At 43.5% G+C, this 27,568-nt stretch overlaps 1 protein-coding gene across 6 annotated transcripts in view; it reads right to left on the bottom strand.

The window, feature by feature from the left end:
* Positions 1 to 27,568, bottom strand: part of AUTS2 (activator of transcription and developmental regulator AUTS2) — an 803,292-nt gene that overhangs the window by 27,697 nt on the left and 748,027 nt on the right. For all 6 annotated transcript variants that reach the window (XM_076354390.1, XM_076354394.1, XM_076354392.1 and 3 more), the window contains one exon: positions 186 to 663. In XM_076354390.1, coding sequence (XP_076210505.1) covers positions 186 to 663 — 478 coding nt within the window. The remainder of the gene's footprint in view (positions 1 to 185; positions 664 to 27,568) is intronic.

A 27,568-nucleotide genomic window follows, 5' to 3' on the forward strand; every position in this document is an offset into this window, starting at 1 on the left:
GGAAGGAATTAAGGTTAAATGCACAAAGTCCCCTCTATTTCCCAGTCATGGGACGGGATGTGCTGCCACTTCTCTCCTTTAGCTAATTCATCTCCGCTTCCTCCAGGCACTGTAAAGCATCACCACCAGGCAGCAAGTCTGCATTGACACGGGGCTTCAGCGCACACGCGTTTCCGTTTGCCTACCTTAAGCTGTTGAGGCTTAAACTGCTGCTGTTATAGGCAGAGAGTGGCTGCGAGAGGCTCTGAGAGGCCGGATGGGGCTGCACCGGAGGGAGGTTTGGATGGGCCGGCTGCACCGGCGACTGCGGCCGGGGCGGGTGCTGGACAGGCGGCTGCGGCGCGGGCGGGCGGGCGGCTTCTTCTGGGGCTGGTGGCAGCTGCGCGGCTTGCGGTGGAGGCGGCTGTGCAGGAGCCTCCGGCCGCGGGGCAAGCGCAGGGCTGGGGCAGGGTGCCTCAGGCTGCGGCTCCAACTGGGGCTGGGCCAAAGGCTGTGTCACCTGAGGACAAGGGTCTTTAGGCACCACAGGCTCAAGTACTGGGTCTTTACTGCTGTCCTGGCTCTTCTCTTGACTCCTTTCTAATCCTGATATTTTCGGGACAGCTGGGCCCCTAGCACCAGGGTCGTCATTTTCAGCTAGCGTACTGACTCCTAACTCTTTATCTGCAACAACAAAAGAAAGAGATAAAACAGTTAAGTGTGCGACAAAATGGGCAAAACCAAACTAACTGCTGTGCCAGAGTCGCACTCCGGCAGTTACATTTTGTTTTCATCAAGGACTGTGCCAACGTGAAACTGAATCAAACCCAAAGTCATTTCCAGCAGCATCCCTAACCCTCAAGTCCTTCTCCTAATACTTCTTCTCCTATTTTATTGTAAGGAGAAAGTTTCTGGTGTCTTCATTAACGTATAAAAAAGCAAGTACACAAAAGATGAGCTGAGTGCAGTGGTTCAAGTGCTGTAAAAATCTTGAGTCAGACCTCCCCAAAAATCCCCACCTCTGCCTTAGGCAAAAATACCAGGAGGGTTGGTTGTGCTTTGCTTCGTTCTGTCTCTGTAGCACAATATAGGCTGGGTTCTCCATACTCGCCTCCTGCGTCTTGCCTCCTAGGGATTCGTTTCCCAACTTTCCTGTGCAACCGTGCTAGCGTTTCATCCATTTTTAAGAAAAATTAGATTCGCACAATAATCGCACGACTCCAAGATTTGAGGCCATAAAACAGTGCTGATGTATTTGTGAGTGTAGGTAATATAATCTGTATGCGTATTTGGCAAAATCAGTCCCTAAATGATCACATAAAAACCACTGAAATTATCTACTGAACCACGTAAGCACAAATTGCTGCAGTGCGAGGGGGAGAGCTCTGCAGGAAGCCAGGCTCCACTGCGTTCTCTGCTTGGAGAACTGCTTGTTTTCTAGGCGCATCCCTTTATCCCTAATTACTATTATATGTTTACCATCTCTATTGCCTGGGCTGCCAAACGAACAGAACAAAAAGGTTAAGGGAAATAACATATTTTTGCCTCGCTTTTTCTTTCAGTGACATTAATTTTGGACATTACTTTTCAAAAGAATGGCCAAAGAAGTTGAGAAGGTTAGTCCTGAATATGTTTTCTTTAAAGACACGAGAGTCGGACAACACACTCTTCACGTGAGTGTGTGCATCTGCCTCTCGCCTTCTTCCTCCAATAACTCTCCTCAAAATAAACCACCTGGTAGAGAAGGCAGACCTTGTTTAGCACTACTATTTTCTATTATTGTTACTCTATCATCACTCCCTTACTGACCCACTGAGGGAACAAATGCAATGTGAGCTCTGTGCCTTATTACATGAGGTCTAAACCTTAAAACACACTTTAGTAGGAACCCAGGCTTTTTGGGTTTGGTTGGTTGTGGAATGACTTGGTTTTGTTTTCCAGCTCTTTAATAACAATGAATATTATAATAATTTTAACATTTCCTGCAGTGGAGTTTTGCTCACTGGGGCTCTACAGCAATTTCCCATTTGAATCACTCCCCAAAACTCCCGCCAATGAGTATTTGATGCATGGCACCCCTTTGAACAAACCTGGGGGAATGTTGCTGACCCAAGACTGGAAAAGGCAATGCCTGCAGCCAGGCAGGCGGGGGGAAGTAGGAGCACCATTTAGGGCAGAAATGTGTCAAACACATATCATCACTTGGGTTTAATTTTAGGCAGAGATCCCAACAAAACATGTCAGGCCCCCTATTACTGAGTGTTTTACAGGCCCTGCGCAATGGTGAGCCGTCTTGTAAAAGTGGAGTTCAGCTTTTTTTAATAGTTTGTGGACAAGAGATGGGGAAAAACCTTTTGGGGGCAGAAGGGAGGTAAAGATGAGAAGGAGAAAGTGAGAGAGAGAAAGAGGGGGGAAAAAGTAAACAGACTTATTTGATGAGGACGTACTTCAATCACTTCTGGAGTATGCAATCTGTAACAGGCACAGAAGCCCCTTCACAAATTTGGATCAGAAGACTATGGGGGCAATAGCGGGACTCCCGAGGAATAAAAAGAATTACTCTGCTGTATGCCCAAGGTCTATCTCATTGCAATTAAATTGCAGGTTATAAATAAAGGAAAATCCATTTGCATTAATTCTTTGGATCAATCCTGTTTGATCAAACATTATTAAAAGTTAGACAGACTTTGATCACCACATGTGTTAAGACAGGTCCCCAAGGAGGAAAGAATGAGCAACAGTTTGTTCAAGAATAGGTGGATCTATGTTCCTAGTCCTTACAGGTGTAAGACTTATGACATTTTGTTTTTTTGACAGAAAGGCATAATAATTAGGGCTCTGAGGGCTTAGCCTTGTCATTAGAAACTCCCTACAAGATGAATACACAGTAGGTGATCTGAAAATCCTGCAGAGACGAGACTTCCAAATCTACGGGGAACACCTTGCACTCAGTGCATTCATTAAATCTTTTCATTTGATATTTTTAGTGTCTCTCGTGTGTGTAACATTTATTCAGCGCAGCTCTCTGCTGGGGAGTTTGTTCCTCACGCAGTCGCTCCTCCTCCCCTGGAGAACAGGGCTATGAATCCTAGTGTCTCCTGGGTATTTTTTGCTGCTGCTTACATCTTCATTACACAGCCCCTTAAGTACCATTCCTGTTAGTTCGCAGCTTAGAAGATGCTGTATTTAGTAAGATAATGTTATTCCAAATGTCAAACACTGAACATGTGCACAGTTTCTCCCTCTCTCTGTCTTACACCACTGCACCTATGCTATACCCCAAAACGGTATCAGATGTCCAGGAGTCTCTCTAACCCCAGTATGCCTGGCACGTGCATCCCTGCATGGCCAATAATTATGATATATAAATCAGAAAGAATTCTTCATCCCACAGTATCTATTTAAGGAGTTGAAATCCCACATCAGTGATGAACGCTACCAATTATCTGTCTCATAAGGAGGGCTCAAGTCTTCATCAACAGTACTTCAAGGTCATACATACAAGATTACTCTTTTTCTGCCAGTATGTCTTTGCACATCACATTATTTCTGAATGTTGACTGACTAGCTTGGTGTAAAAACTAAGGGGAAAAAAAAATCCTTCACGTCACTATGATACAGACAACCTAACTACACCACCTTCTGCGTTTATACATCGTAGGAATTCATTCCCATCCAACAGCTAAAGGAGCAAGCAAGCTAACTTTATTTGATGGCAGTCTCCAAACTCTATTTTGGATAAAGTAAAATTACTGCATTGGTATTCAGAAGAGCAGTAACTGTGATGTAACTTCTGTGCTGACACAGGCTTCCCTTTTTCCACTGGGTTGATATTGCATCCAGCAGCAGTCAGTCTTTTTACCGAAAAAGGAATAAAGCCATAATTCGATGCTCTTTGAGGACTGAGGAGAAACATTGGCTAAGCTCGTCCCACACCGACAGGACATGCAACTTCCATTATCTTCCTTTCCTGTCTTTGCCCTTTGACGTGTCTTAAATCTCAAATTCCTCTATTTTTCACTTAACACACACAATCTGGGGATCTCTCAAGATGCAGGACTCAGTCCCCTCCAAGTAACACAAGTGCAGTTAGCAGTTTGCTGTGTCTACGTGATTATTACTTGGTTGGCTCAATAACACCAGAGGAGCAGACAAGGCCACACTGGGAAGACCTGTAAGTAAACCAAATGACTGCATGTGAACTAGAGAGACTCTGTAGCTGGGAGTTTACATTATATTTTATACACGTTCTGTGAACATACACATACACACATGCACTCCCATGTGTTTGTATACATGTATGTTATGTGTAATACATATGCATTTATATTTATACCCATATCCATTATATGTATACACATAGATAACAGAGAAGTACACAGTGCATGCAAACACTTCAATTAAAAGACATGGATTTTTATAATGAACACAGGTTATATGCAGCATTCAGCTGAAATGCCATTGCCTCTCTTCCTAATGTGCAAACCAGTAAAATTTGACCTACGCTCTGTGTTCTGGCTCCTTTGTACCATTTGGGTGATCCAAAAGAGCTAGAGGATGGCCAGAGGTGGCCAGTTGAGAACATCACAGCCACAAGACGAAGCCCAACTATTCTTCTGCTGACAAAAAGGCCCTGTTGAAATTCGCCAAATTTGAAATTCCCAGAGATTCACCAATAATGAACGCTCTAATTTTGCCTGGTCAAGTGTTGTCTGCAGATAGGTTCAACATGTTTGGTTGCACCAAAGGCCACAGGAGATGCAAAGTACCAGCACAGGGTGTTTCATGATGACAGCTGGGGCACCACCAACCCGGCCAGGTTCCCGAGTGACAGCCAAGGATGTGTGAACTGGGCATCTCTGACCTGACCTGATGGTACTTGGGGAACGAAATCTCCTTAGACAACATCCTGCATGATGCTGTCAACTTACAGTGGCCAAACCTTTTTTCTAAACACAAAATCATCCAACTTTTCCATGTCCACGTCTGGAACAACTGAGTTTGATTCGGAAACAAGTGTTTCCCTGTCACTCCTTCCATCCACATTAGGATTCAGCCTCTCTGTGTCTGCCTTGGGAGTAAGCAGGCATCTTAAGAGAGCAATTCAGAATCAACACCGAATTTTCCATTCTCTTGAGAGGGTTTTGGATTAAGCTCCAAGTCCTTATTGCACACGTAGGAAAATTATAGGAGTTTTCAGTGTTTTGCAGCATTAGCTTTGGGATTGAGCGTTCAGCCTACCAAGGAAATCTTTTATAGCATTATTTAATTTAAAAATAGCATTCATTTTCTTTTACTACCTTGATAAGTTAAACTCTTTTCTTGACAATATTACCTCTGCCTAACTAAAGTTTTCTGCAAACTTCTTAATGCAAGATAAAAAAATTAGATCTTTCAAAAAATATAAAACTATTTTCTTCAGTTTTAACATGGATAAGTGGGCAATTGGTGCAAACTGTCACAACCAATACGACCGTCATAACTTCTCTGAAGTCAATGGAATGCAGAAAACGTATACCCCGCTGACCACTGGCCCTGGGTGGTATACTTCAACAAGCATTTTACAAGGCTTGAAATAAATAATTAATCAGATTTAAGACCTGATTGTACATTTCATATTGATTAGACATTGGTCAATGAAACAGTGGGATAAATAAAGGCAGATGACAGAAACTATTACTGCAAAGGATGGAGGAGGTTGTTGGGTGCACCAGCCAACATGTATCATAAAGGCCTCAGAGCATTTCATCTGTTGTACTGGATTCACATAATTTGCTAAAAACAATTTTTCATTTTTAGCACACAGTCATCTTTCATCCTAATTTCCAAGGACACTAACAAAGTATTTGATTATGCAAATTAAAAACATGCATTCAAAAGCATGGTTACTAGCAGCTCTGTCATCTGCTGATACCAATTATTCCACAGTAAGCAGGTATTTAGTACAACTGAATAGCAAGACTTGTGACACACTTTGTACTTAATTATAAAACAGAGAAGAAAATCATTCAGGACAAAAGATTTTGCTACCTCCTGTTAAAAATGCTTATCTTCCGCGTTGAAATGGATTTAATTGTCAACAATAAAGTTGCAGATCAATGAAAAGAAGCACTTAGTGGAATTGCACAAGATGTTGACAATTCTTCAGTCATTGAGCTGCTTCTGGCCTTGATTTGAGAATGCAGAGTCCTCCAATATTTCACATGAAACAATTTATTTCATCCAGCTGTTAAACAGAACACACGCCATAAATGTAACTCCTATATCCTGTACACTGTGAGTATAATATTGAAAGCACTTGATGGTTGATTTTTTTTTTTTAAAAGCACCTCTTTACTTAGTAAAAAGGAATGAGATACAGCTTTCTAGAGGAAAGTGAAGTACAGAACATCCAAACACCCCTCTCTCTCTGAAATCATTGCATTTTACTTAATAGGAAATAGATGCATGCAATTGTAACATCCTAACAGACCCTAAGAGAAAGCAACACCATGACAACTCAATCCTGCTTCAACGCACACATGTACACACACATGCACAGCCAAAGGTTTATTTCCAACAGGGAAAATCTCTTGGCTTCCTAACCTTTCCAGTTAGGAAGTAATAAATTACATCATTAACTATGCAACTCTGAAGTATTCAGTAGCCAGCTACCAGCACCGGAGTGCTTATCGAAGTGGACTTTTCTCAAACGTGCTGGCAAACTTCCCACGTGGGAAGCAATGCTGACAGAAGTCATTGGGGGATATTCTTTAATAATAACAGGTTTGAGCACAAAGAGCTTTAGCTTCCTGTTTCAATTTTGCAATTTAATTAAAGAAATCCAGGTCTTGTAATCACAATATTTGTAAAGCACACCTAGTTTCACAGAAACATAGACAACGCCTTATTAAACCAGGCCGGAGGTCCACGTGTCCTACCACTGACTGCAGCCAGCACAAGATTCTTCCAAAACAGGTGTAAAAAACTGTCCAACCCATGAGATCTCATGCTGATCTCTGGTAAGATTGGCTTATACCCAAAAGCCTGAGATTTTCTTCCAAGATTTTCTATAATTGTGATAACACAGCACGGGCTTGTTATGCACATAAGTCTCAAGTCCCTTCTGAGTATTCTCAAGTTCTTGCCCATAGCAGTAAATTTCTTAGCATGTCCTATGAAAATATTCCTTCCACAAGGTTTTCATTTCTCACCTTTTAATTCCACTTGGTTCTTGCGAGTCTGTGAGAGAAAGACTCCTCTACAAACCATCAATATCACTCAGTCCTTTATAAAATTAAGTTCCTTCCCCTTTTACCTCCTATAAGTTTTTCAACTCCTATCTTCCCAGTCTTTCTTCCTACGAGACTTTTCCCACATGCCTGATCCCATATTGTTATTTTTTCTGCTATCCTGTTACACGCCTTAGGCTTCTGCACCACTTTCTTGAGGAAGCGGCTGACCCATACTGCACTGCCCTCAGGAGCTGCACCACTGATTTATACCAAAGCATTTTCATCCTCACTGTATTATTCACCACCCGATTCCTCACTCACATCATATGTAGCTGTTCCCAGCCTGCAGCTGCAGACATGAGTGAAGGTCTGCATTAAACCATCTCTAGTAACACCCAGCTTCTTGTTTTGACTTGTCCCAGCTACTTCAGAGCCCTGCGAGGTCTGTAGCACCTGCATGTTTTGGTTTAATGTGCGTTGCTCCGAGTTTGTCCAAGGGACTCTCAGTCCCCGTTCTCCCAGCCTGATGAGGTTTCTCTGTGGTTTCTAACAGCTCTCTCCAGCTCCAACTATCACAGGTGCCCTTAGATCATGAGTAACTGCTGCTGTTTGCCCTCCTGTCTTTCACATTGACCAACTCAGGACAGAGGACTCGAGACTTCAGCTGCCCTTAAACCAATGCCATGTCACTAACAGATCACGATGAAAATAACCCAACTCTTTGCTTTCCTTTCTTTAGCTACATCTTGCTGGTAACAGTCCTTTGCTTTTTGCTTCATAACAACTGAGCTTCCACAGTAGCCTTTTCTTCAGGATCTTCTCAAAGGCCTTTTGCAAGCCTAGACCAATTATGGCAATTTGAATGTTTGCTACTTTGACACCTCAAAGAAATTAAACCAGCTCTGTGAGACAACATCCCTCTCTCGAAATTTTCCAAGACCAAATCTCCTAGTGCGACCCTCCGAGCGCTCCTAAAGCACGTTTAGTCACTCTGCTGACACAAGGCAAGCTGGTGGCATGTGCGTCTCCTTTGCCAGTGCTGGGAGAACGGGGCGGGCTGCCTGTCCTTATTCCCAAACCTGTCCCCAGGCCATGCAACCCGACAAGCTCAGCTCCAGCACACGTGCAAAGGGAGTGAAGCGAAACCACCAACAGCGGAGACCAAACCCCTGGAGACTCAGGCCAAGATGCAACAGTGAAGCCTTCAGTCTCTCAGAGAGGAGTTGGCACTTGCAAAGGTCTGTCCACTCCAACATCACTTTGGTTTGGCTTCAGAAAGGCGCCTTCCCCTCTCCTCCTCTGGCTATTACACAATACCCAGTGACCTGCCCCGTGGGCAGAGCAGAATCGTGGCGAGAGTGTTTCAAACCTGCTAAGAGTAAATGAGGGGACAGTACTGGATGCTAACCAATTGAAAAAAGAAAACACAGCACGGCTTGATAATGTTCTCCAATTATCAATAGGGATTGGATAACCTTAGCACAAGGTTAACCTCATCACAGGGCCAGGGAAGAAAAATCTACTGGGTTTATCTATCGCCCCCCTTCCTTACCATCTATTTGCCTTTGCCACGTAGCTGCAATATGCCTTCAAATGCTCATGACATCGGCTCATCCTGCTAGTACGTGACAGGATTACTTGAATGAGCTTGAAGAAAACCGGCTTTCAAAAGCAGCTTGAAAAGTATCACCTTATGAGCACTGACTGAATTTAGCATGACAGCTCAGTTTAATATATGAAGGACAAAAGAGATCTGTGTGATATGTTTATACAGAAAAATAACACATTTATTCCCCCCGAGAGGTGTCATACCCATAACTCACCAGACACATACCACCGGTTCCTTTGTGAATTTGTTCTTTAGAGCCAAGAATTTTCTATTCTGTTTTTAAAGGCATGATGTCAATGTAAGCAGAGAGCTTAAAAACTCCAGTGCCCCTCTTGCTAACACTAAGATGAAGCTCAGCATGACCATGACAATACCCACTTTTAATTACAACTAGTTTAGCTCATTAGTCCCTACGGGAAAACTTCGCTGAGCTTACACATCGCAACTCCAGCGATCAGTGTCGCTTTACAGTATTCTCACGCTCGGCACTATTTTGCTCATGTTTCCAGCGCTGCAGAGAAAAAGATGGCTATTATCCAACTGTCTGCTCTAACGGAGTATGGCTTAGGCAGAATTCTTCTGGTCTAGGTCATATCAATAAATGTAGACATGAGATTTCAATGTTCCTGGTCAACACGGGGTCTCACTAAATGTGTCAATTATGCTTGTCTTGTAACGTCTGAATTTCTTGTATTCGGCTAAAACACATCCCATTAATTTGTTTTATTTTAAAAGGGGGGAAATTGGGGGCCAAATTACTGAACAGGTTTAAATATATAGCTGTAACTTAACTGAAGACCTACCGCTCCATTTTGTGTTTCATTGCTTTGAGATTGTAGTTACTACAAGTTTTTCTTTTTAGGTAAACATGACTCGGTGTACCAAATTACTCCTGTGCGGGACAGTGGTAGGAGACTTAAAAGATTTTATAGAAATTAAAATAGAAAGAATATAAAATTGAGAAAAAAGCATGATAATGTCAATGGCTCTTTGGCATGTATCAGTTTTGTTTTTACATCATTCTACAGCATTTTATAAACAGGAATGTGATATTCCATTAAAGCCTGTATAATAATTCAAAGATTGAAAAGCGTCTCGCTTTATATTACAGCCATTCATAAGGGAGCATCACTATCTCCCGTATCATTCAATGTCGGTAATATGGGTCTTTTCTGGTCCAAAGATCTCATGATGTCTTCTCTACCTCAGTAAGAGGCCCTACATAATTCTCTCAAGAGTTTACTTTGCCTTGACGTCTCGTTTTCTTGACCATGGCTCTCCCAGCCTGCTCTTTACATCTATTGAACATTGACTAGTTTGTTCCAATTACTTGAACTGAACGAACACCAGCCGGACTGCAGCCCTCCCCAGTCACCGAAACTACATAATCAAATGAAATGAAATCTGACTATTTGCCTAAGACAAGTTAATTTCCAGACACGGAGGTGGGGAGATGATGGGAGCCTGGCAGGTCTCAGAAGGATGCTGTTTTGTGCCTGTCAATCTGTATAGATGTTAATCGCAATTGGAAAGGCTGTGCCGCCAACCAGCTCTGGTTTCACAGACTCCAGGACAGTTGGTGGCTTCTGGTAGAGTAAATTTTGGTATAGCAAAGGGTCCGTTATGTCCTAATCGCTCCATACAATGTCACACGTTTTACTCAAATCAGTTGAACTACTCTCATTACATTTATCCATGACATTAGGGTTTTTTCCTTATAAATACATACAGAAGGACTCTGTGAAATAGGATTGTGTTGGTAGGGCTATTGACTCATCAGTGCCTGCCCTCCAACAGACCTGGAGGAATAACAGGCTGCAACGTGTCCAGCCACCCGGGCATCTCCATGTGATCAGGAAAGTCTTTTCCTTAACCCCTCTGGATGATCAGCTTGTAATGTGGAACAAAGGTCTGGCTGTGCTCATCATCTCAGGGATATCACTTTTACCACTGTACATCCTCGTTTGTATCATTTTGCTAGAAGACTGACTAAAATTTCAGTGAACACTAGCCATGGTAGTTTGTAGAAAATGGAATTTGGGACTCTACCTTTTTTTATTACCAACCTGAAAGCAAAATATGAGCGAAGGTGCAAAGTCAGCGTGAAGGCACTTGTGAACTACCTATTCACTACTGAGGCTTCAAGGAAGCTCTAACCAAAGTGCTTCTTCCCAGAGATTGGGATAATCTCTGCACTGTCCATGCAGATCACTAAAAAGACACTGAATTGGTGTGAAAGGGCCTTCGCACACCAGACGCAGCAGTGCTCACCTTTACTACATGCTGATTGACCTGTCCTTAATGAAAACAGCAGAACAGCATGTCAGTGGTGTTTTCTTTATGATAGAGAAAGTCTGAGGAGCAGTCACATAAACACATCCTAAAACACACCAGCATGAACGAAAATCAGGCTTTTAGCAGACGTAAGCACCCCCAACTTAATGTCAGCTCAGCACCTAGCTTAAAAATCTAAATAAATATCCTCTGCCCCAAAATAAATGGTGAGCAATGAAGATCACATTAAAGCCAAATCTGCCCCACACATACTTCCATTCTAACTATGATATGGTTAATTAGCCGGTAGGATATGAGACTGAGACGATAGTGTCCTACGTGCAGAAAAGACACCCACATCGGGGTGCAAAGCCTGAAGCTGAAGACAACCCTGACTGCTGCAGGGTACTGTTGCAGTCCAAAACACAGGGATTTTCTATACAAACTGAGATCATTAGCCTGCGTATGCTTCAAAACACCATTTGAAAAATGTCCTATGCTCCTAACTTTTATTTTGATTCATGTTGTACCTTGCTGAGGCTAATTATTATCCAGCAACCGGTGCATTCAAAGACTCAAGCCTTACACGCAGGACTTTGTGGTGTTGCCTCCATGTTGCAAGGAACTATTATTCTAAAAGGATTAAAAGTTTACCAGCACAGCCATGTAAAGTAGAAAATGAATTGTTCACTCTTCTCATCTCTGTTTGGAAATTAGATTACAGGCTCCAAGTGAGCTGAAATACAGAATGAGGCAAATCCATGTGATTAGCTCACAGGTGGCCAGCGAGCCTTTTCTATGCTTCAAAGTCTGGCAGATTCCTATTAGCTGCAGTAATAAGAAGAATGTGTACTTATCCTTCGGCCCAAACCCTGCCCTGTGCCAACACGGCTACCTGCTGTGCTAATCCTCAGAACCAATATAATCATCCTCAATTGTTATTTCATAAGTTTGCTCAGCTGTCATTTGGGATATACAGTATGTGTGGCACACAGCCGTGCCGCCGACCGCACGGCGAGCCGATTTCTTGTGGCAAACCTGTGGCGAACGGGTTCCAGTTCCCCATGATGCCATAAACGGAGGGAAGGAATTGCAGCACTCACCCAGGACAGCCCCACGTTGTCAGCAGCTGGTTTCCCAGCCTTAAGAGCAAAGACTCTCTGTATGTATAAACAGTTTGCACCATTAATCACCAGTGTTTCCGCTAAATAAACAAACACAGTTTCGCATTTATCTTCTCCCTCCAGAAGGCACCCATGTGAGTGTCAATTCAGCAAAATACATCACACATTAGATCAGAAAACAGGAGAGACAGCTATTCCAGGGACGGGTACAGAGGTCACATGCGACGCATAACATCAATGGTCCATTTAATATGGTATTTGCTTTCTGACTCACACCAGTTGCGGATGCAGTGGGATGATGTGAACACAGCACTTGCTCATAACCGGCACACAAGGAAAGCTCTTCCAAGCCCTCTCAGCAAGAGGCTGGTTAATATAATGAACCTTGAGGGTTGCTCCCTCTAGCAAACTGATATCCTACCTGGTACAACTGTGATAATATTTTTATTATTTCCATAAATGTCTAATAATCCTCTGAATCCTCCTAAGCTCTTTACCTTAACATTATCTTGTGTCGGGGAGCTCTACAACTCAACTTACAATTTCCGTTTGTTACTTTAAAATGCGTTAGGCAGGGAAACGAGAAGCCATCTCCCTATTCCCACATTACAGGTTTGCCAGAGTATTTCAAACTAACTTTATCAAACTTTTTTTAGACCAAAATTTAAAACAAATGTTGAACAAGTGGTGCTCTGGATAGGGACAGGGGGAAACAAGTGCTTGAGGCACTTGTGGGAACGGAGGCCATGCTTTGCTTTGCTCCCATAGATGTTCTTCCACCTCTGCTGCTCACCACAAAGCAAACTCAAGATCCCGCGAGCACAGAGCACATCGCACCTGTGCTCCTGGCAGATCAAGAGGAAGATTCACTCTCACAGTGCTGTCTCCAGCAGGTAGGCAGCTCCATGCATCCACCCTTGGCCACGCCTTCCCACCCTGCACCACCCTTCCCTGGCACATGTGGCCATTTTATAAGCCGGTCTGGGGAAGTAATTTGAATTCAAAGTCACCTCTTCCCTCTTAATTTCATTTTTTCTAAAACCACCCTTAGCCTGAACCGGCAAAGCTTGCTTTAAATGACATTGCTGCTGGAAGAAACGCTTGCAAAACTCACCCCATCGTTCAGCCCTGTGTGGCAGCACCCGCTGCAGTTCCCTGAACTAGCAGCAGCCTCAGTATTAAAGCTCTTGGCCTCCCTCAAGTTATGCACATATTTAACTGGATGCGAAGAAAGTCAATTCTTAATCAACCAGCAGTTGATTATTTGATTTGTGGATTAACATGATGGAGACACCTGGGCTCACGCACACCAGCTGGCACAGCAGCGGCAGTGTGCCCAGGTGCCGGTGCACTCAGGGCGTACCTGCTCAGGGATCTTCATGTCATATAATCAAAGGTGTCATCAACTTTCCTGCTCGCTGGTGTTACAGCCTCATGCAGCCAGGCTTTCCTCGGTCTGGGTCATCCCCAGTGTCCTACAACCACGGGCGGTGGTAACAACCCTCCCCCACTTCAGGACTTTCAACAGCTCTGCAAAGTGCCAGCAAACAGCCCGTGCTCCAAACCTTTCCAGCAAGGAACCAGCAACTCGCCTTCAGACAGCTGGCAGCCTGAACTCTGCAAAATTGCAAGCTAGGAATTTCCACATTATCTGAATAATTGGCTTGGAGATACAAGGCAGAAAAACCCTGTTCAACAGAGCCTCCTTTGGCTCGGCGCTCTGCAGAGCCGGCCTGGAATGCAATATCTGAACATCTTCCATCTAGCATAGGTGAACCGTTGAGAAAGGAGGTTTTATTGCTCAACTTTCATTTTTATCTCAACAGCTGAACAACTCACCTTTTATTTTCCCCTCTCTGTTCCTCCTCTCAAAGGCCTTTGATCAGGGAAAACATCCCTCTTAGGGCAGCATTACAGCATGCGCTTAACTTCCAGCATGTGCTTAAGCTCACTTGACCATGGATCAGGGTCAGACTGGAAGGATGTGCTCGGGGGGTTCTGCAGAGTTGGGGGCGAAGGGGTTCGGTTTCTGTTCCTTTCCCACCGGCAGCCCGACTCCTCTTGCAGTGCTCAACTCAGGGCTACGGCATTTTGGGTCTCATCACTTCACACGGCCATGCCCCAGCGGGACCATGCCAACCCCCTGCCTTCTGCTCATGGTGCAACGTGTGTGTTTTCATAACACTGCATTAGCAAACTAGCATGAGCATGTTTCTGTCTGAATTCTAGTAATTTAAAGCAAAATGTTTGAATCTTGGAAATTAACCAAACACTGAATAGTCTTCTACCAGAAGGAGCTGATTTAGGTAATTAATGCTAGCTAAACAAATAGACATACTGGACAGATTTTTAACCAACTGGGATGTAAATATTTTTACTCTTGTGGAGAATCTTACAGTCAAATCAGTTCTACCAATACCCACAATAATCCCTTTTCTTTTTTTCTCTCTTTTGCTATCTGTCTCAGGTAGAACAGTGTAAATGCTTAGCAGTACAAAGTGAAGGCAGCTTCACACTTGCTCTTTTGGATTCAGGAGTCAACACAGCTGACCTTGGTGTACTACAGCCTTTAAATCTTCCACATCGTAGACTTTGACCCCAAGCTTCCTCCCAGTTGTGGCTTTCATTTCAATCTCTTGCTATAATTCAGCAAGGTGGCAAGACAGGTCCCGGCAGAGAGGCAGCAGGAAAAAAGGACGTTTCCATAACTGGGTTTGTTTCCAAGGAGCAGAGGCCCGGCCCCGCAAGCTGGCTGATGGAGACAGGCCTTATCCAAATGTCCTAAAATCCAGGGGGCTGCAGATGGCAGTGTCGAACAGAAGGTTCAGTGCCTTACAAAGTAAATTAAGAATAGGCCCATCTGTGGCATGAAATATCCATCCTTAAAGGATATATTCCCCTTTTAAAGGGGAACCTTTAAAAATAACATTTATTTAAGTTTAAGAAAAATGCTTTAAAATTAGGAAAAAAACCCCGCTTTCGGTTTTATAGTGTTTTCAATTCTTTTCAGAAAGGGAGGTGAAACGAAAAACAAACATTTACTGGGTGTTGGGAGACCAAATCAAGCACATACGATGTTTCAACAGCAGCCCAGCGAAATAATCAATACCTTCCAATTCATGTTATTGACTTTTTCACATCCTTGCGGGCATGAGACTTCAGATGAAAGCATTAGAATCGCCAAATTGTTCAATTTGCTCTAGTTCAGATATTTTACACTGACATTTTTTATGATGGCGTGGAAACTTGTTCGAGAGAAGTTCTTGAAAGTCAAAGTGGACTTTAATTCCCCAAATTCCCTATCTTGCTTCGCTTTGGGATCCAGGGCTGCTTTATGCAAAGCATAAGAGAAATATGAAATGTTTCTTTCTCTCTGTTTTGTCCTCTCTTACTGTGCTTCAGTTTAAAGGGACTTTAGGAAGAAACAGAAATGCCTTCTGCTACTACCTCTGTTTAATCATATCAGAATTACAAAAGATTACACGCCTATAACCTGCGTTACCATGAAAAAAAAAAAAAGTACATTTCTGTGCCACACAGCCCACAGACTTCCTGCAGAGTGGGATTAGCTTCCCCGACACCCCATCTTGTCTTTTTATGAGACAGTTTCGATAATATAATTCTGCACTATATAACAGCCACAATAACAAGTTGTTTGGACCACTGCAGAACAGCAAGAGTTCATTAAGTCTTAGAGAACGTTTGCAGCTATTTTAGCACAGGCGTGATTTGTTATGACATAGGAAAACCCTATTATTTTGCCAGGTTTAACAGGTAATAGATATGCCGAAGCACATACTTCTTACAAGGCTATGAGAAGCTTTCAGCAATAACCCTTGAGGATGTATTGGGCAAACTGATCTTGCAACATCTCCAAATACATAGAGAATATGATCTGAACTATGGAAAATCACCATGATTCAGGGACAGTGCACTAGACTAGAAGATTAAAGTTCTGCTCTGGCTCCCTCAAGATGCAGTTAGGTCAGTGCTTGTCCCTGTTTCCAAGTATTTAGATGATGAGCTTTTCAGAGCAGGGGCTGATGTAAAACAAGAATCAGCTCTTGCTTAAGGCCTCTCTGTATTCGCTTCATGAGAATAATGATAAGGATTAAAAAAAGGTCAAATTCAAGCCTGGCAGAATGCCAACACTCTTCACTGTGGTTCAACGGATGCATTTGAGTAAGTGAATGAGTAAGTAAATGTAATATATAATAATTTATTTCCTTGCACTACTCCTTGTTCTGCATTTGGATGTATGAGAAGTACCTAGCTGGGTTTTTTCACTTTTCAGTGAGGCTGACAGCCATGAGCATTTTATAATCATGTCCTGAGCTCATTTGTTTAGTTTTCCATTAGGCCCTGACAACCACGAATACTTTATAATCATATATAATCCTTACATAATATGCAGAAGGCTGAAACGGTAACAATCTCCAGTACAACACAGAAAATACACTGAAAATCAAGTGGGCCCATTAACATTTAGAAAGAAACTACCGAGAGCTCCATTCAACAGATCAACCCATTATAAGATACATATTTATCATATATATGTATGTGCATGTGTGCGCATACCTTTGCGTAGGAATATATGTACATAAATGTAGTCACTCGCCGTGTTCTGGTGCAAGTGAGGAGGATTTCTTTTAATTATTATCACAGCAGGGCTGTCAAATTTCTTCAGAGGGAAGGAGGGAGAGAAGCACATGCAAATTATTCTGGCTGCAGGCAGGGACCCACACTGGCTTCTCACACTCCACTTCTAGAGGGATCCGAACCCCTCCTGCTCCCAAGAGGTGCTAAGTCTGCCATTTGCGTTGGAAGCTCTCCAGCATTCACTTCAAGCTTACTTATAGTTTGTTTCTGAATAGTAGGGGGAAAAAAAAGACAGTTTAACATTTACCAACAGCCAGCAGTTTTACTGGAAACTGTTGAAAACGTTTAACAACTTGTCCTCAGAAGAAAGAGGCGGTGCCACAACAAATGGATGAAGCATTTTCTCTAAGTTATTCTTCTTCAAGTAAGGCTTAAAACTGAATTCTAGATACAAAGCAAGTTTAGGATATATATAAGAAGGTTTTAGGAGACGCAAAACTCTGTGGCCCAGGAAGTATGTACAGGAGATGCTGTGAAGGAGGAATACATTGGCATTGCTCAGGGTTGGGGGCTCACATGCAACTCCAACGAGCCCAGCGCGAGGCAGGGGTAGAGACTTGCCCCTTCCTTTTCCACACGCGACTTCGTCCATGTGCTCTGTTCTTCCTTAATGAAATGCACAGTCACGCAGAACCTATAGCCACATCGCAGCTCATGCATGGACTCAAAATCACTCGCTGCCTGGCAAAGGCCTGATGACCCCGCTTGGCAAATGCTCTCATTCCTTCCTTCCAGCTCCAACCCACCATCAATCTCCAGCTCACCTCTCCGCAGCGTTTCGTTCATCAGTGCCATCAGTGGCGTAAACCTGCCAGGCACATAGAACTTAATGGTCTAATCCTCCTGCTTTCACAAAAAACAGATTAGCTTTAAGTTAAATACTCTTGTTCCTTAAATTTCCTCCTTGTCAGGATGCCAAGGGAAGCTCTTAATCTTACAAAAGAGCCTGAGGACATTCTGATGCCTCCACATGAAGACAGAAAGCAGTCCACAATGCCAAGATAAAGCTGAGGTATTAAACTAATCTCACAGACCTGGAAATATATATGCAGCAGGGATCACTGCTGTTTATCGCTGTAGCTGCTAGAGAAGGTCAATAGCTGCAAAGGGGGTTCTTGCCATGAGCGTCTCAGCATCCCCCGCTTTATGTACATCAAACTGAGGCACTGACTAGTTATAAACTCGTGCAAGTTATCAGCTGCGAAGAAATCAAATTAACTTGTGATTTAGACACAGAAGCCTAACTGCTAACTAATTCAGCCAGCTTGCCTACACTTGCCATGTCAAGCTCCCTTTGCTGGCAGCCCGGTGTGGCCCGTGGCCATCGGGAGCCAGTCCTGCAGAGGGGATGTTGCGCAAGGAGAGATGGAGCATTTCAAACCACGACGCTCTTCCACAGATGGAAATGGTAATCAAATACACAAGTGATCTCCAGTTTGATGGTTTGAGAGTTGAAGTCTCCCTCGCAAGGTGTGACACAGAAGAGTCTCTGGACTAGCAGTGCACGAAGCACAACAGGAGCTACCTACAGCTGAGCTTCCCACCTCCTCATCAGGCTGATATGATTAAAGCCTGTTATTAGATGATAACACAAAGTAAAAATCTCCCTAACCTTGAAAGAAAACCACAGAGCCTTTACTCCCAGGTAAAGACCAGAGTACATTTATGAAGCTACTAATGCTTCTTTTCACCCTTCTCATCCACAAATTTTGAGAGACCACAGGCATTTTACTTGAACGTGAATAAAACCCACTGCGGCACATGTGTCTTGGTTAACCACTCCTCAATTGTCCATATGGCCGGCAACACGCTAAAAGTGACTTAATTCCTGTAATAACTTCCCGTACTCTGCACAGCCCTCCCGAGATCCATGCGGGGACAAACGAGGTCTGCTGGAGGAGGGAAGGTCACTCCACTCTCTGCAGAGTAAACCCTCTCTATATCAGCCAAAAAAACCTCAAAGGTAAGTTTGCAAAACCAGGTTAAATACCAGTGAATGATATCAATGAATAGCTTCCATAATTTCCTATTTTTAAGATCAGATAAAAAAGGAAAGAAAGGTTTTTACCCGCACATCGCTTAATAGACTTTCCAACAGCTTACATACAAAGCATTTAGACACTTTAATTTCCACTCCAATATGAATACTGTACCCCCAAATGAAACCTATTAAAAATTAAATTCTTATATTAAGTTTAAAATGCGTCTCTTTTCTCTCCAGGTCCCATTAAATACTCTCCCTACACACAGTTTAGAAGACAGAAGAGATCCTAGAGAATATTTACAAAGAGAACAAAACCCCCCTGAGGGTTTTTATGTTACTACAACATTAATCTATTTTAATCACACAACAGATTAAAAACAAACAACATTAAATGATTCTGCAAAGTACCAAGTGAAAGTCTATCTTTGTTGCACAAAAAAACCTGAGAAAAACAATAAAGGGCTTGGAAATAGGGCGATTATGTTGTTCCACAGAGACAGAGCACAGCAAAATCAAGACTGAGCCACAGAGCCACTGGTGGGAAGAAGATAAAAATCAACTGTTCACAAGGGTCTAATTTTACTTCCATACACTCCCACAGCGGTGTTTGCCCTGCAGATCTCACCGGGGCACATTAGGACATAGGTCTGAACAACAGCGTGTGGGTGAAGGGAAGGGAAAGCAAAGCCCAATGCTGCCTCCAGCCCCTTCTCAGAGCAGGCGCTTGGACTGGATCTCCCACCCTGCGGGACATCCCCAGCGCTGGCACAGCAGTGACGCTCTCGTAGGTTTTGGATACGGCTCAGTGTAGAAAAAAGTAAGTGCTAAAATATCTACCTCCCTCCTTTTCCCCATGGTTTTGTAGCCAGCCTCACCTGCTCTCAGGTCCACGGCCACGCTTCCCCAGCTATTTTGCACCAGTGGGCTCCCCAACTCAATTACGCATCGTCTGGTGAGAACCTGACCAGCCCCAAATGGATTGTGCCGCACGTGCCCTGGGCTCGTACCACGTAGGAAGGAGACGGATTACTTCAGCTATTGCTTCTACCCTCAACCTTAGTAACTCTGATGTCCTCCCAATTTCCTCCATGCCCAGTTCCAGTCCCTCCAGCCTTTTCTCATACCGTGGCCTTTCCTTACATGTAAGCATCTCCACTGGCCATCTACAAACCCTTACTTCAGCTCTGTCTTTCGGGGGACAGAGTGCAATGAAAACAGCGTGTCCTTGAAAGGCTGCCTTGAGCAACTGCTTTAAACAACAGCAATGTTTTCTATTCCAGTCTCTAAGATTTTATTCATCCTTTAATTATTTACATCTTTTTGAATTGTTTCAGTGCACTGAACAAAAATACCTATTGAGCTGCCCACAGGTCATTTCACTGAATCATCCTAGTTAATTTAGAGGCCAGGGCTGTTTATGAATAGTTCATTCTTCCAGTAGCCCCGATCTTGCAGTTGTTAACGCATAACCTCATCTGCTGTTGCTTGGTCTACTTGGCTGGCTTTGCTCTCTCACTCTGGTGCTTGGTGGTGTTTTTTCTCATCTTGAATAACCCAAATAATTGTGCTTTCACAATTGAGTTTGCCATCTCACTGCTCAACAGACTTTTAATGAAGACACGGCAGCATTCTCCAGGATATGTTTTGCTACTGTCACATATCAGATGCATACAGTGCTGCAAAGACAAGTTTTTCCAATAGTTACAAGCCAATGTTTTTCACCACAATTTTATAACCACCTTTGCCCAGAAGACATTGGATCGGAGCACTTACATTTGAGCTTGAAATTATCTAAAGAAACCACAAAGAAAAAAACGTGCTCTTGCTCAAGGCCAAGTGGCTGTTAGATTTACTTAAGTAAGTGGATGCATTTCACATGGATGGCTTGGTTAATACGGGGTGCTCTAGGCAGGCCTTTTATCTCAGCGCTTACCAACTCAGTGCCAATGCAAACTGAAACCTTCAAGGAAATTATTTGTGTGGTTACTCCACTCCCAGTGCTCCAGATTTAACAGGAGATACATCGCACAAGTTTAGTATCAATGGTAGTAGCTCCAGTGAAGTAGTTTCTGGCAGTATTACTATTGGTTTGAAGGGAAAAAAAACTGCAGGTTTTCTGTACAGTGGCAGTATTAAAATCTTTCACTTTCAATGGATGTACTAACAACTTGGTGCAATCCCTGACAGAATTTCATTACTTGATCTCAACATTGTTTCTTCCCAAAACAGCTGTCTGTAATGGATAATCCATGTTCAACTGCGGAGGACGAAGAAGAGGAACGAGTATTGTATGGGTCTCTCTTTCTGTATGAGGTTCAACAAGGCCAAGTGCCGGGTCCTGCACCTGGGCCACAACAACCCCATGCAGCGCTACAGGCTTGGGGAAGAGTGGCTGGAAAGCTGCCTGTCGGAAAAGGACCTGGGGGTGCTGGTCGACAGCCGGCTGAACATGAGCCGGCAGTGTGCCCAGGCGGCCAAGAAGGCCAATGGCATCCTGGCCTGTATCAGAAATAGTGTGGCCAGCAGGACTAGGGAAGTGATCGTCCCCCTGTACTCGGCCCTGGTGAGGCCGCACCTCGAATACTGTGTTCAGTTTTGGGCCCCTCACTACAAGAAGGACGTTGAGGTGCTGGAGCGTGTCCAGGGAAGGGCAACGAGGCTGGTGAGGGGTCTGGAGAACAAGTCTTCTGAGGAGCGTCTGAGGGAACTGGGGTTGTTTAGCCTGGAGAAAAGGAGGCTGAGGGGAGACCTCATCGCTCTCTACAACTCCCTGAAAGGGGGTTGTAGCGAGGTGGGTGTCGGTCTCTTCTCCCAAGTAACAAGCGATAGGACGAGAGGAAACGGCCTCAAGTTGGGCCAGGGGAGGTTTAGATTGGACGTGAGGAAAAATTTCTTTACTGAAAGAGTGGTTAAACATTAGACCAGGCTGCCCGGGGAAGTGGTGGAGTCCCCATCCCTGGAGGTATTTAAAAGACGTGTAGATGAGGTGCTTAGGGACATGGTTTAGTGGGCATGGTGGTGTTGGGTCGATGGTTGGACTCAATGATCTTACGCGTCTTTTCCAACTTTAATGATTCTATGATTCCAGGCTAAGAGCCAGCGAAGGAGGACTGCTGACCTACTTTAATGACAGAAAATGTACCACAATCCTCTTCCCTGCCTGTGTTCAGGGAGCTTCACCTCCCTTGCTCTCCATGACTAAGCACTGAAACACAGATCAAGGAAATACTACTAATGCATGCCAGCATACCTACAGCATGCAAAGATGCCTGGAAATATTTTAATGACGATGGAGATATTGAGCATCCTGTAGCCGCGATAGCTACCTTGTGCTGCCCCAAGCCGTATACTCTGTCCCTTTCTGCCAGAGGTACTGTTAGAAGGTGCGACAGCAGAAGGGGACATATGCCAGGTCCTCAGCTGCTTTGGTTCAAACTTGATGTATTAATTTAGATCACCAGCCATGTCTGTCACCCCAGGGGGGAAGGAGCAGCCTCCAGCAGAGGGGACAGGGGACAGCCGGAGCCGTGATCCCTACAACAGCCTCTGCCAGAGGCTGGGTCAGAAGCTGGAGCCATGCTGGCAGACCCGCAGCGCAGATGCAGTTACATTGGCACAAGCGCACCTTTACTTTTACAGTTGGCTCTGTTTGGGACAAGCTAGAAAAAGCTACCGGGGAGCAGCTGTGCTAGTGGAAGCGGTGGCCAAAGTACAGCTGCTACTCCCACACAGCACCCGGGGTGACATTGGTGAGGCAGCCCAGGACCTGCCGGGCTGTTGGAGCGACCAGGCTTTGGGAGAAGAAACAGCCTCTGCAAACCAGCTGCAGCCACAGCAGCAACACGCACACACACGGATGCGTAGGACATAAAGGATGCTACCCGGGACACAGGGACTCCACTTAACTAGCAGCAAATATGCACAAGGTATAAAGCTATGCCTTTGTGAGATGCTTCACTGCTTCTTACAGCTTGACAAAACTTTGTAATATTTCCAATCTCAAGTATACAAACCCACCAATTCAGTGCCTCCCTCCTATGAAACTGCTTTAAAAACTGTGGCATGTATGTTCAGGGTTTTCTTTATTTGCATTTCATTTTTTAGCCTCATGAAAGGGAGTGCCTTTCACATAATGATATTACTTCAGGATCTAAGATTTAAAAAAAAAAAAAAAATCATGAGACTCCTGATAAAATCATGAAAGGCAGTAATGCTGCATCTTATTACCACTCCACGGTAATTCAGTTTTTCTTAATAGTGGCAAGGGCCTCTCTAATAGCAGACAAGAGTCTGCCGTTGAGCTCCGCTAATGAAGCAGAAGATGTAACAGTAAAGCAGCCGAGACGCTGATTCCTTCCAGGGCTACGTACTCGGCAGGTAACATTATCCTCTGCATTTTACAGGTTGCGCAGTAAAAAGTCGCTTTTCAAAATCATATGAAATAATATTTTGCACGAACTTTAAGCTCTTTAAGTAACCATAAACTCACGAAAGAAGAAAGTAATGTACCCATGCTATGGTGAATAGATGTTGCAAATGTACTTCAGATGTTGGTTAAGTGCAACCATTTTGTGGGTGAATCACTGCAAGCTTTTTCCATTCAAAGTACCACCTGCTTGAAACTACAGGGGGAAGCGAGGTAGGCACCATGCGCACACCCGATTTTGAACCCGCCGCTATAGCTAGCAGATACCAGCTTTAAAAGATACCAGCGAATACTTAAGGACAATAAACGCTCAGCTTTATGCTTATCCAAGCTCCTGACATGCCACCTTTGAAAAATGACTTTCGAAACATCCACTTACATACCACCACAGCGTGTGAACAGGGCCCACTTCACATCTCAGCCTTTTATCGTTCAAAATGTTAGCCTTTCCACACAACGGGTTCTACATCTCCAAAGGATCCCCCAACATAACGTGTGAGTGTGTGTGGATTAAATACTGACTCAAAAGGAAAAGTACCACTCTCTAAAATATTAATATCAAGTTGGTGTCATTTGGCAAAAGTAACAGCACGTTTTAACCGAGTTAGATTTCAATGAAAATGCCCAACATTCCCCAGTAATAACCGTAATATGTTTCTCAACACAGGTAACAAATTAGTATCTCAGGTAATTTTCATTTCAACAGGTCTCTTTTCCACGGAGTGATCACATCCTGGCTGATCAAAACCCTCATAATTAGAGCTGTTCAATTTATTTAATATAAACAGGTGTTTCACCATTAGACTCTAAAACTGGAGATATCTGTACGTCTGTCTCTACTTTAAATCTTATGTAGTTCCTCTAACTTTTTTCCAGTCCGCAGTGCCTTTACACAGAGAGAGCCATGGAAACATCTGCCCTGCTGCATTTGTACATCCCGCAGCATGACAGGTCTCGGTTCACGGCTTAGGACTACTCCAAATGTGTATTACAATCCTAACAGCTATCAGAAACCCTACCTGCAATCTCCCCTGGTAGAAAGAGGTGGGTCTCAGTTGCTCTCCATTGCTGCCAAGAAGGTTTAAGTGGTCACTCATGGAGTCAAGTATTGCAACAGAGAGAAAATATCTCCTCCTGCTTCACTAGGAAGCTGCTCTTTTCTTCACTTTATATTACTTGGTAAATTCATTCAAGTAGGGCAGATGCAGTTGAGTCAGCCACGTTTGCCCAGTTAGAGTACATTGCTTGAAATAGGTATCACTTCTGATGCTATCTTTCCCCATCCCAATTTTAAGTTCACGTTGGGTAGGCTACAGAAGCTGATGTGGACTGTGGCTAAGTCAGTACACCACTGCGTGCAACCTACAGAGCTCTCCTCCTTCTCCTCCCACCCAAAAAGCCCTCAGCTCTGCTGCTGTACAGACGCCGAGGTTTGTAAAGGCATGCAATCAACAACAACATTTCACCAAGCCGATGCCCAGCCCTAGGCAGCTACGTGAAGGTATATGCAAGCCCTTCAAGTCTGAATACAATATAATACTTAACCGGAACAGGTTAGGGATGCTTTTCTGATTTAACACTGAAACCACTGTATTCTTCCAGGTTTGCTTATTATAGTGTCTTCTAGGATTTACCATATTCCCAAAGTGTGGTGGGAACTTTGTGGTATCTCACAGAAAAAGAGTCTGAAGGAAAGTGTGGGGCAAGTTTTTAATATTTCTACCCCCAAAATAATCCTGGATATCTGTTCCAGAACTCCAGTTTTGGTTATTAGGAATGACAACAGAGCAGCTCGTTCAAGTAAAAACTATTCAGAAAGGGGTATTTCACCCAAACAAGTGTAATAATTTGGTATTATTTGATACACAAAAAACACAGCAAAGAAAATCACAGAAAGAAAAATATACTTTCTCCACCTCTGCTATTTTCTTGAAATTAAATCTTCAAGGGATTCTTCTGTAACCTGATGCCAGCCCTTCCCCACACCAGCTTGCAGTCGGACATCATTAAGGCTGGGAGTTGGGGTTAGGCTATCGTGAATAGCCTCCGCTTTGTTAAACATCCCATGTTCTCACAAAAAAAAAAAAAAAATTACTCTTACTAAATGAATCTTTTTTTATTTTAAAGAATATACTGTCGTCTAGATTTTAAATTCCAATATAGTCAACTAAATTAAAACAAAGTACAGACTTGCTAATGTTCTCATTAATAAGACTAAAATCACTCTAGAAATTTAACAAGTTAATTTTCCAGCTAAGAATAGCACATCGGCGAGAGGATCTTGCGAGTAATCTTGAGATGAAGACTGATAAGGCAAAAATAACTAACAGTAGCTCACCCTCGCTTAACGTTCTCGTTCCTAGCTAATACTTCTAGCATCAAGGGATGCTCATGGATCCAGGGTCACACTGCTTTTCCAAAATAATCCCCAGGAAGAAATAGTCTAAAAGGGTTATATTTAACACCGTATCACTTTCAGTCTAAAAAAATGCATTCAGCTGCTTAATCCCTTTCTGAAAGAGGTTGCGTTGTGTTTGGTAATCGGCTACTTCTTCTGTTGTGTTTTGTTGCCATAACAGATGAGAGGAGCTTTAAATGCTGCCCTTTCTTCTCTGCTGTGACACATCACAGGTTGTTAATCCTGCCCCAGGATCAGACTCAGTCCATCTTTCATGTTCACTTCTGGAGGAAGACGGCAGCTGGGGGAGTAGCCGGGGCTCCTCGGAGAGATGGATAATATTCGGTAATCAGAGCGCTTTGTTTAGGAAACAGGCTGGTGCAGAGAAAAGTTGATGGTTCGGTTTGGGATCCTGACAGCTGTTGCATGTTCATTGCCACGTGGCTGAAGATACAAGACAGAACCATTTCTCCCCGGCTCCTTGGACAGCTCGGCGTCGGAGCAACCAGAGGTGCCAGCCAGAAAGGCTTTTAATATTACACTGATTCGGGTCAGAGTAGCGGACACACAAACTCACTGTAGTAGTGAGAAATGAGAAAAATCAGAAACGTGGACCCTGTTCTAAGCCTTGCTGAAGCCTTCCCGGAGGAGGAGGATTTGGCTCTCCCTGGTCTGCACCCTCTGTGCGAGGCTACGGGCAAGCAATGGGCAGCCCCAGGGATGACATCCAAGCTGGCAAAATAAATCCTGGCACAAGCCGGCTTCTGAGACCTTGCACCAGGCATTTTCCATTTGTGGGCCTCTGTTTCCCACTCTTATCTCAGAGAAGATATTAATCACTTAACTAGGCTGTTGTGAAGCTTATTAAATTAAAACATCTTGACAAACCTTACAAATAAGATGAAAACTGAAATGAGTTTCACCAGCTCTTCTGTTGGGAGTGTAGGAAAGTTATTATTCAAGCCCCAACATGAATAGGATCTAAACAGGAGCTAAAACACAGGAGGAATTCCAACCCCACCTCTCATCTGCTTCTTGGAAATCCTTTTCTTAGATAACTAAAAGGCAGATAAATAATAAAAATAAGGATCTGAGCTAACTAGATCACTTGTTTTCGGGGATGTAAATGGCAAGTGCTGACCTTTTTTTTAATCTTGCACTGAGTTTCAGCAAACTGTCACTCTTGCATGGGGAGCAAGGGAAAAACATACATATTATTAGAAAACAATCACTGCCAAATCTGGTAACAATCTGACATTAACAACTGTGGGGATTCTGCTGCCAAGGATGTCTTGTATTATTTAGAAAACATAAAGGAAAAGATTCCTCAGGGGGGAAAGCACACAAACAAATAATTGTTTTACATCCTATTAATAAACCTTTACAGCTCACATTTCCCTCAGAAAATGCTTACAGTACTGCTATCATCTTCTAGAGCAAGTTTACCAAATGACATTTAACATTCCTGAGGTTAAAAAAAAACAATCACAACTATTCTAGAATCTGGCACAGATACAGGGGGTGTTGTTTTTCACCAGATCAGCACATCCATTTTACAGTGGGACGCAACCTTATGTCTCCTCCTTTTTGTACGGGCTCCTGCTACTCATAACCCAGGCTGGAAGGATTCACTCCCTCCTTTATTTTTCCAGTCTTAATTCCTCTATCCAGCATCATCTCCAATGGTAGCACCACTCTCACAACCAACCACAATACAAAGTTCAAGATCAGTTTTTAGGTAACTCGCGTTGGGTAAAAAGCTCTTAGCCTGGCTTCTGACTTTCAGCTTCAACTAGTGGGAGATGTGTCAACCTGCCTACACCATCCAAACAGCTACAGTTAAAGCCTTTTGATAGCAAGTATTTTGAATGTACATTTTGAGGACGCACCTAAATGGACCT

This window comes from Aptenodytes patagonicus, chromosome 17 (genome assembly GCF_965638725.1).
Source record: "Aptenodytes patagonicus chromosome 17, bAptPat1.pri.cur, whole genome shotgun sequence".
Lineage (NCBI taxonomy): Eukaryota > Metazoa > Chordata > Aves > Sphenisciformes > Spheniscidae > Aptenodytes > Aptenodytes patagonicus.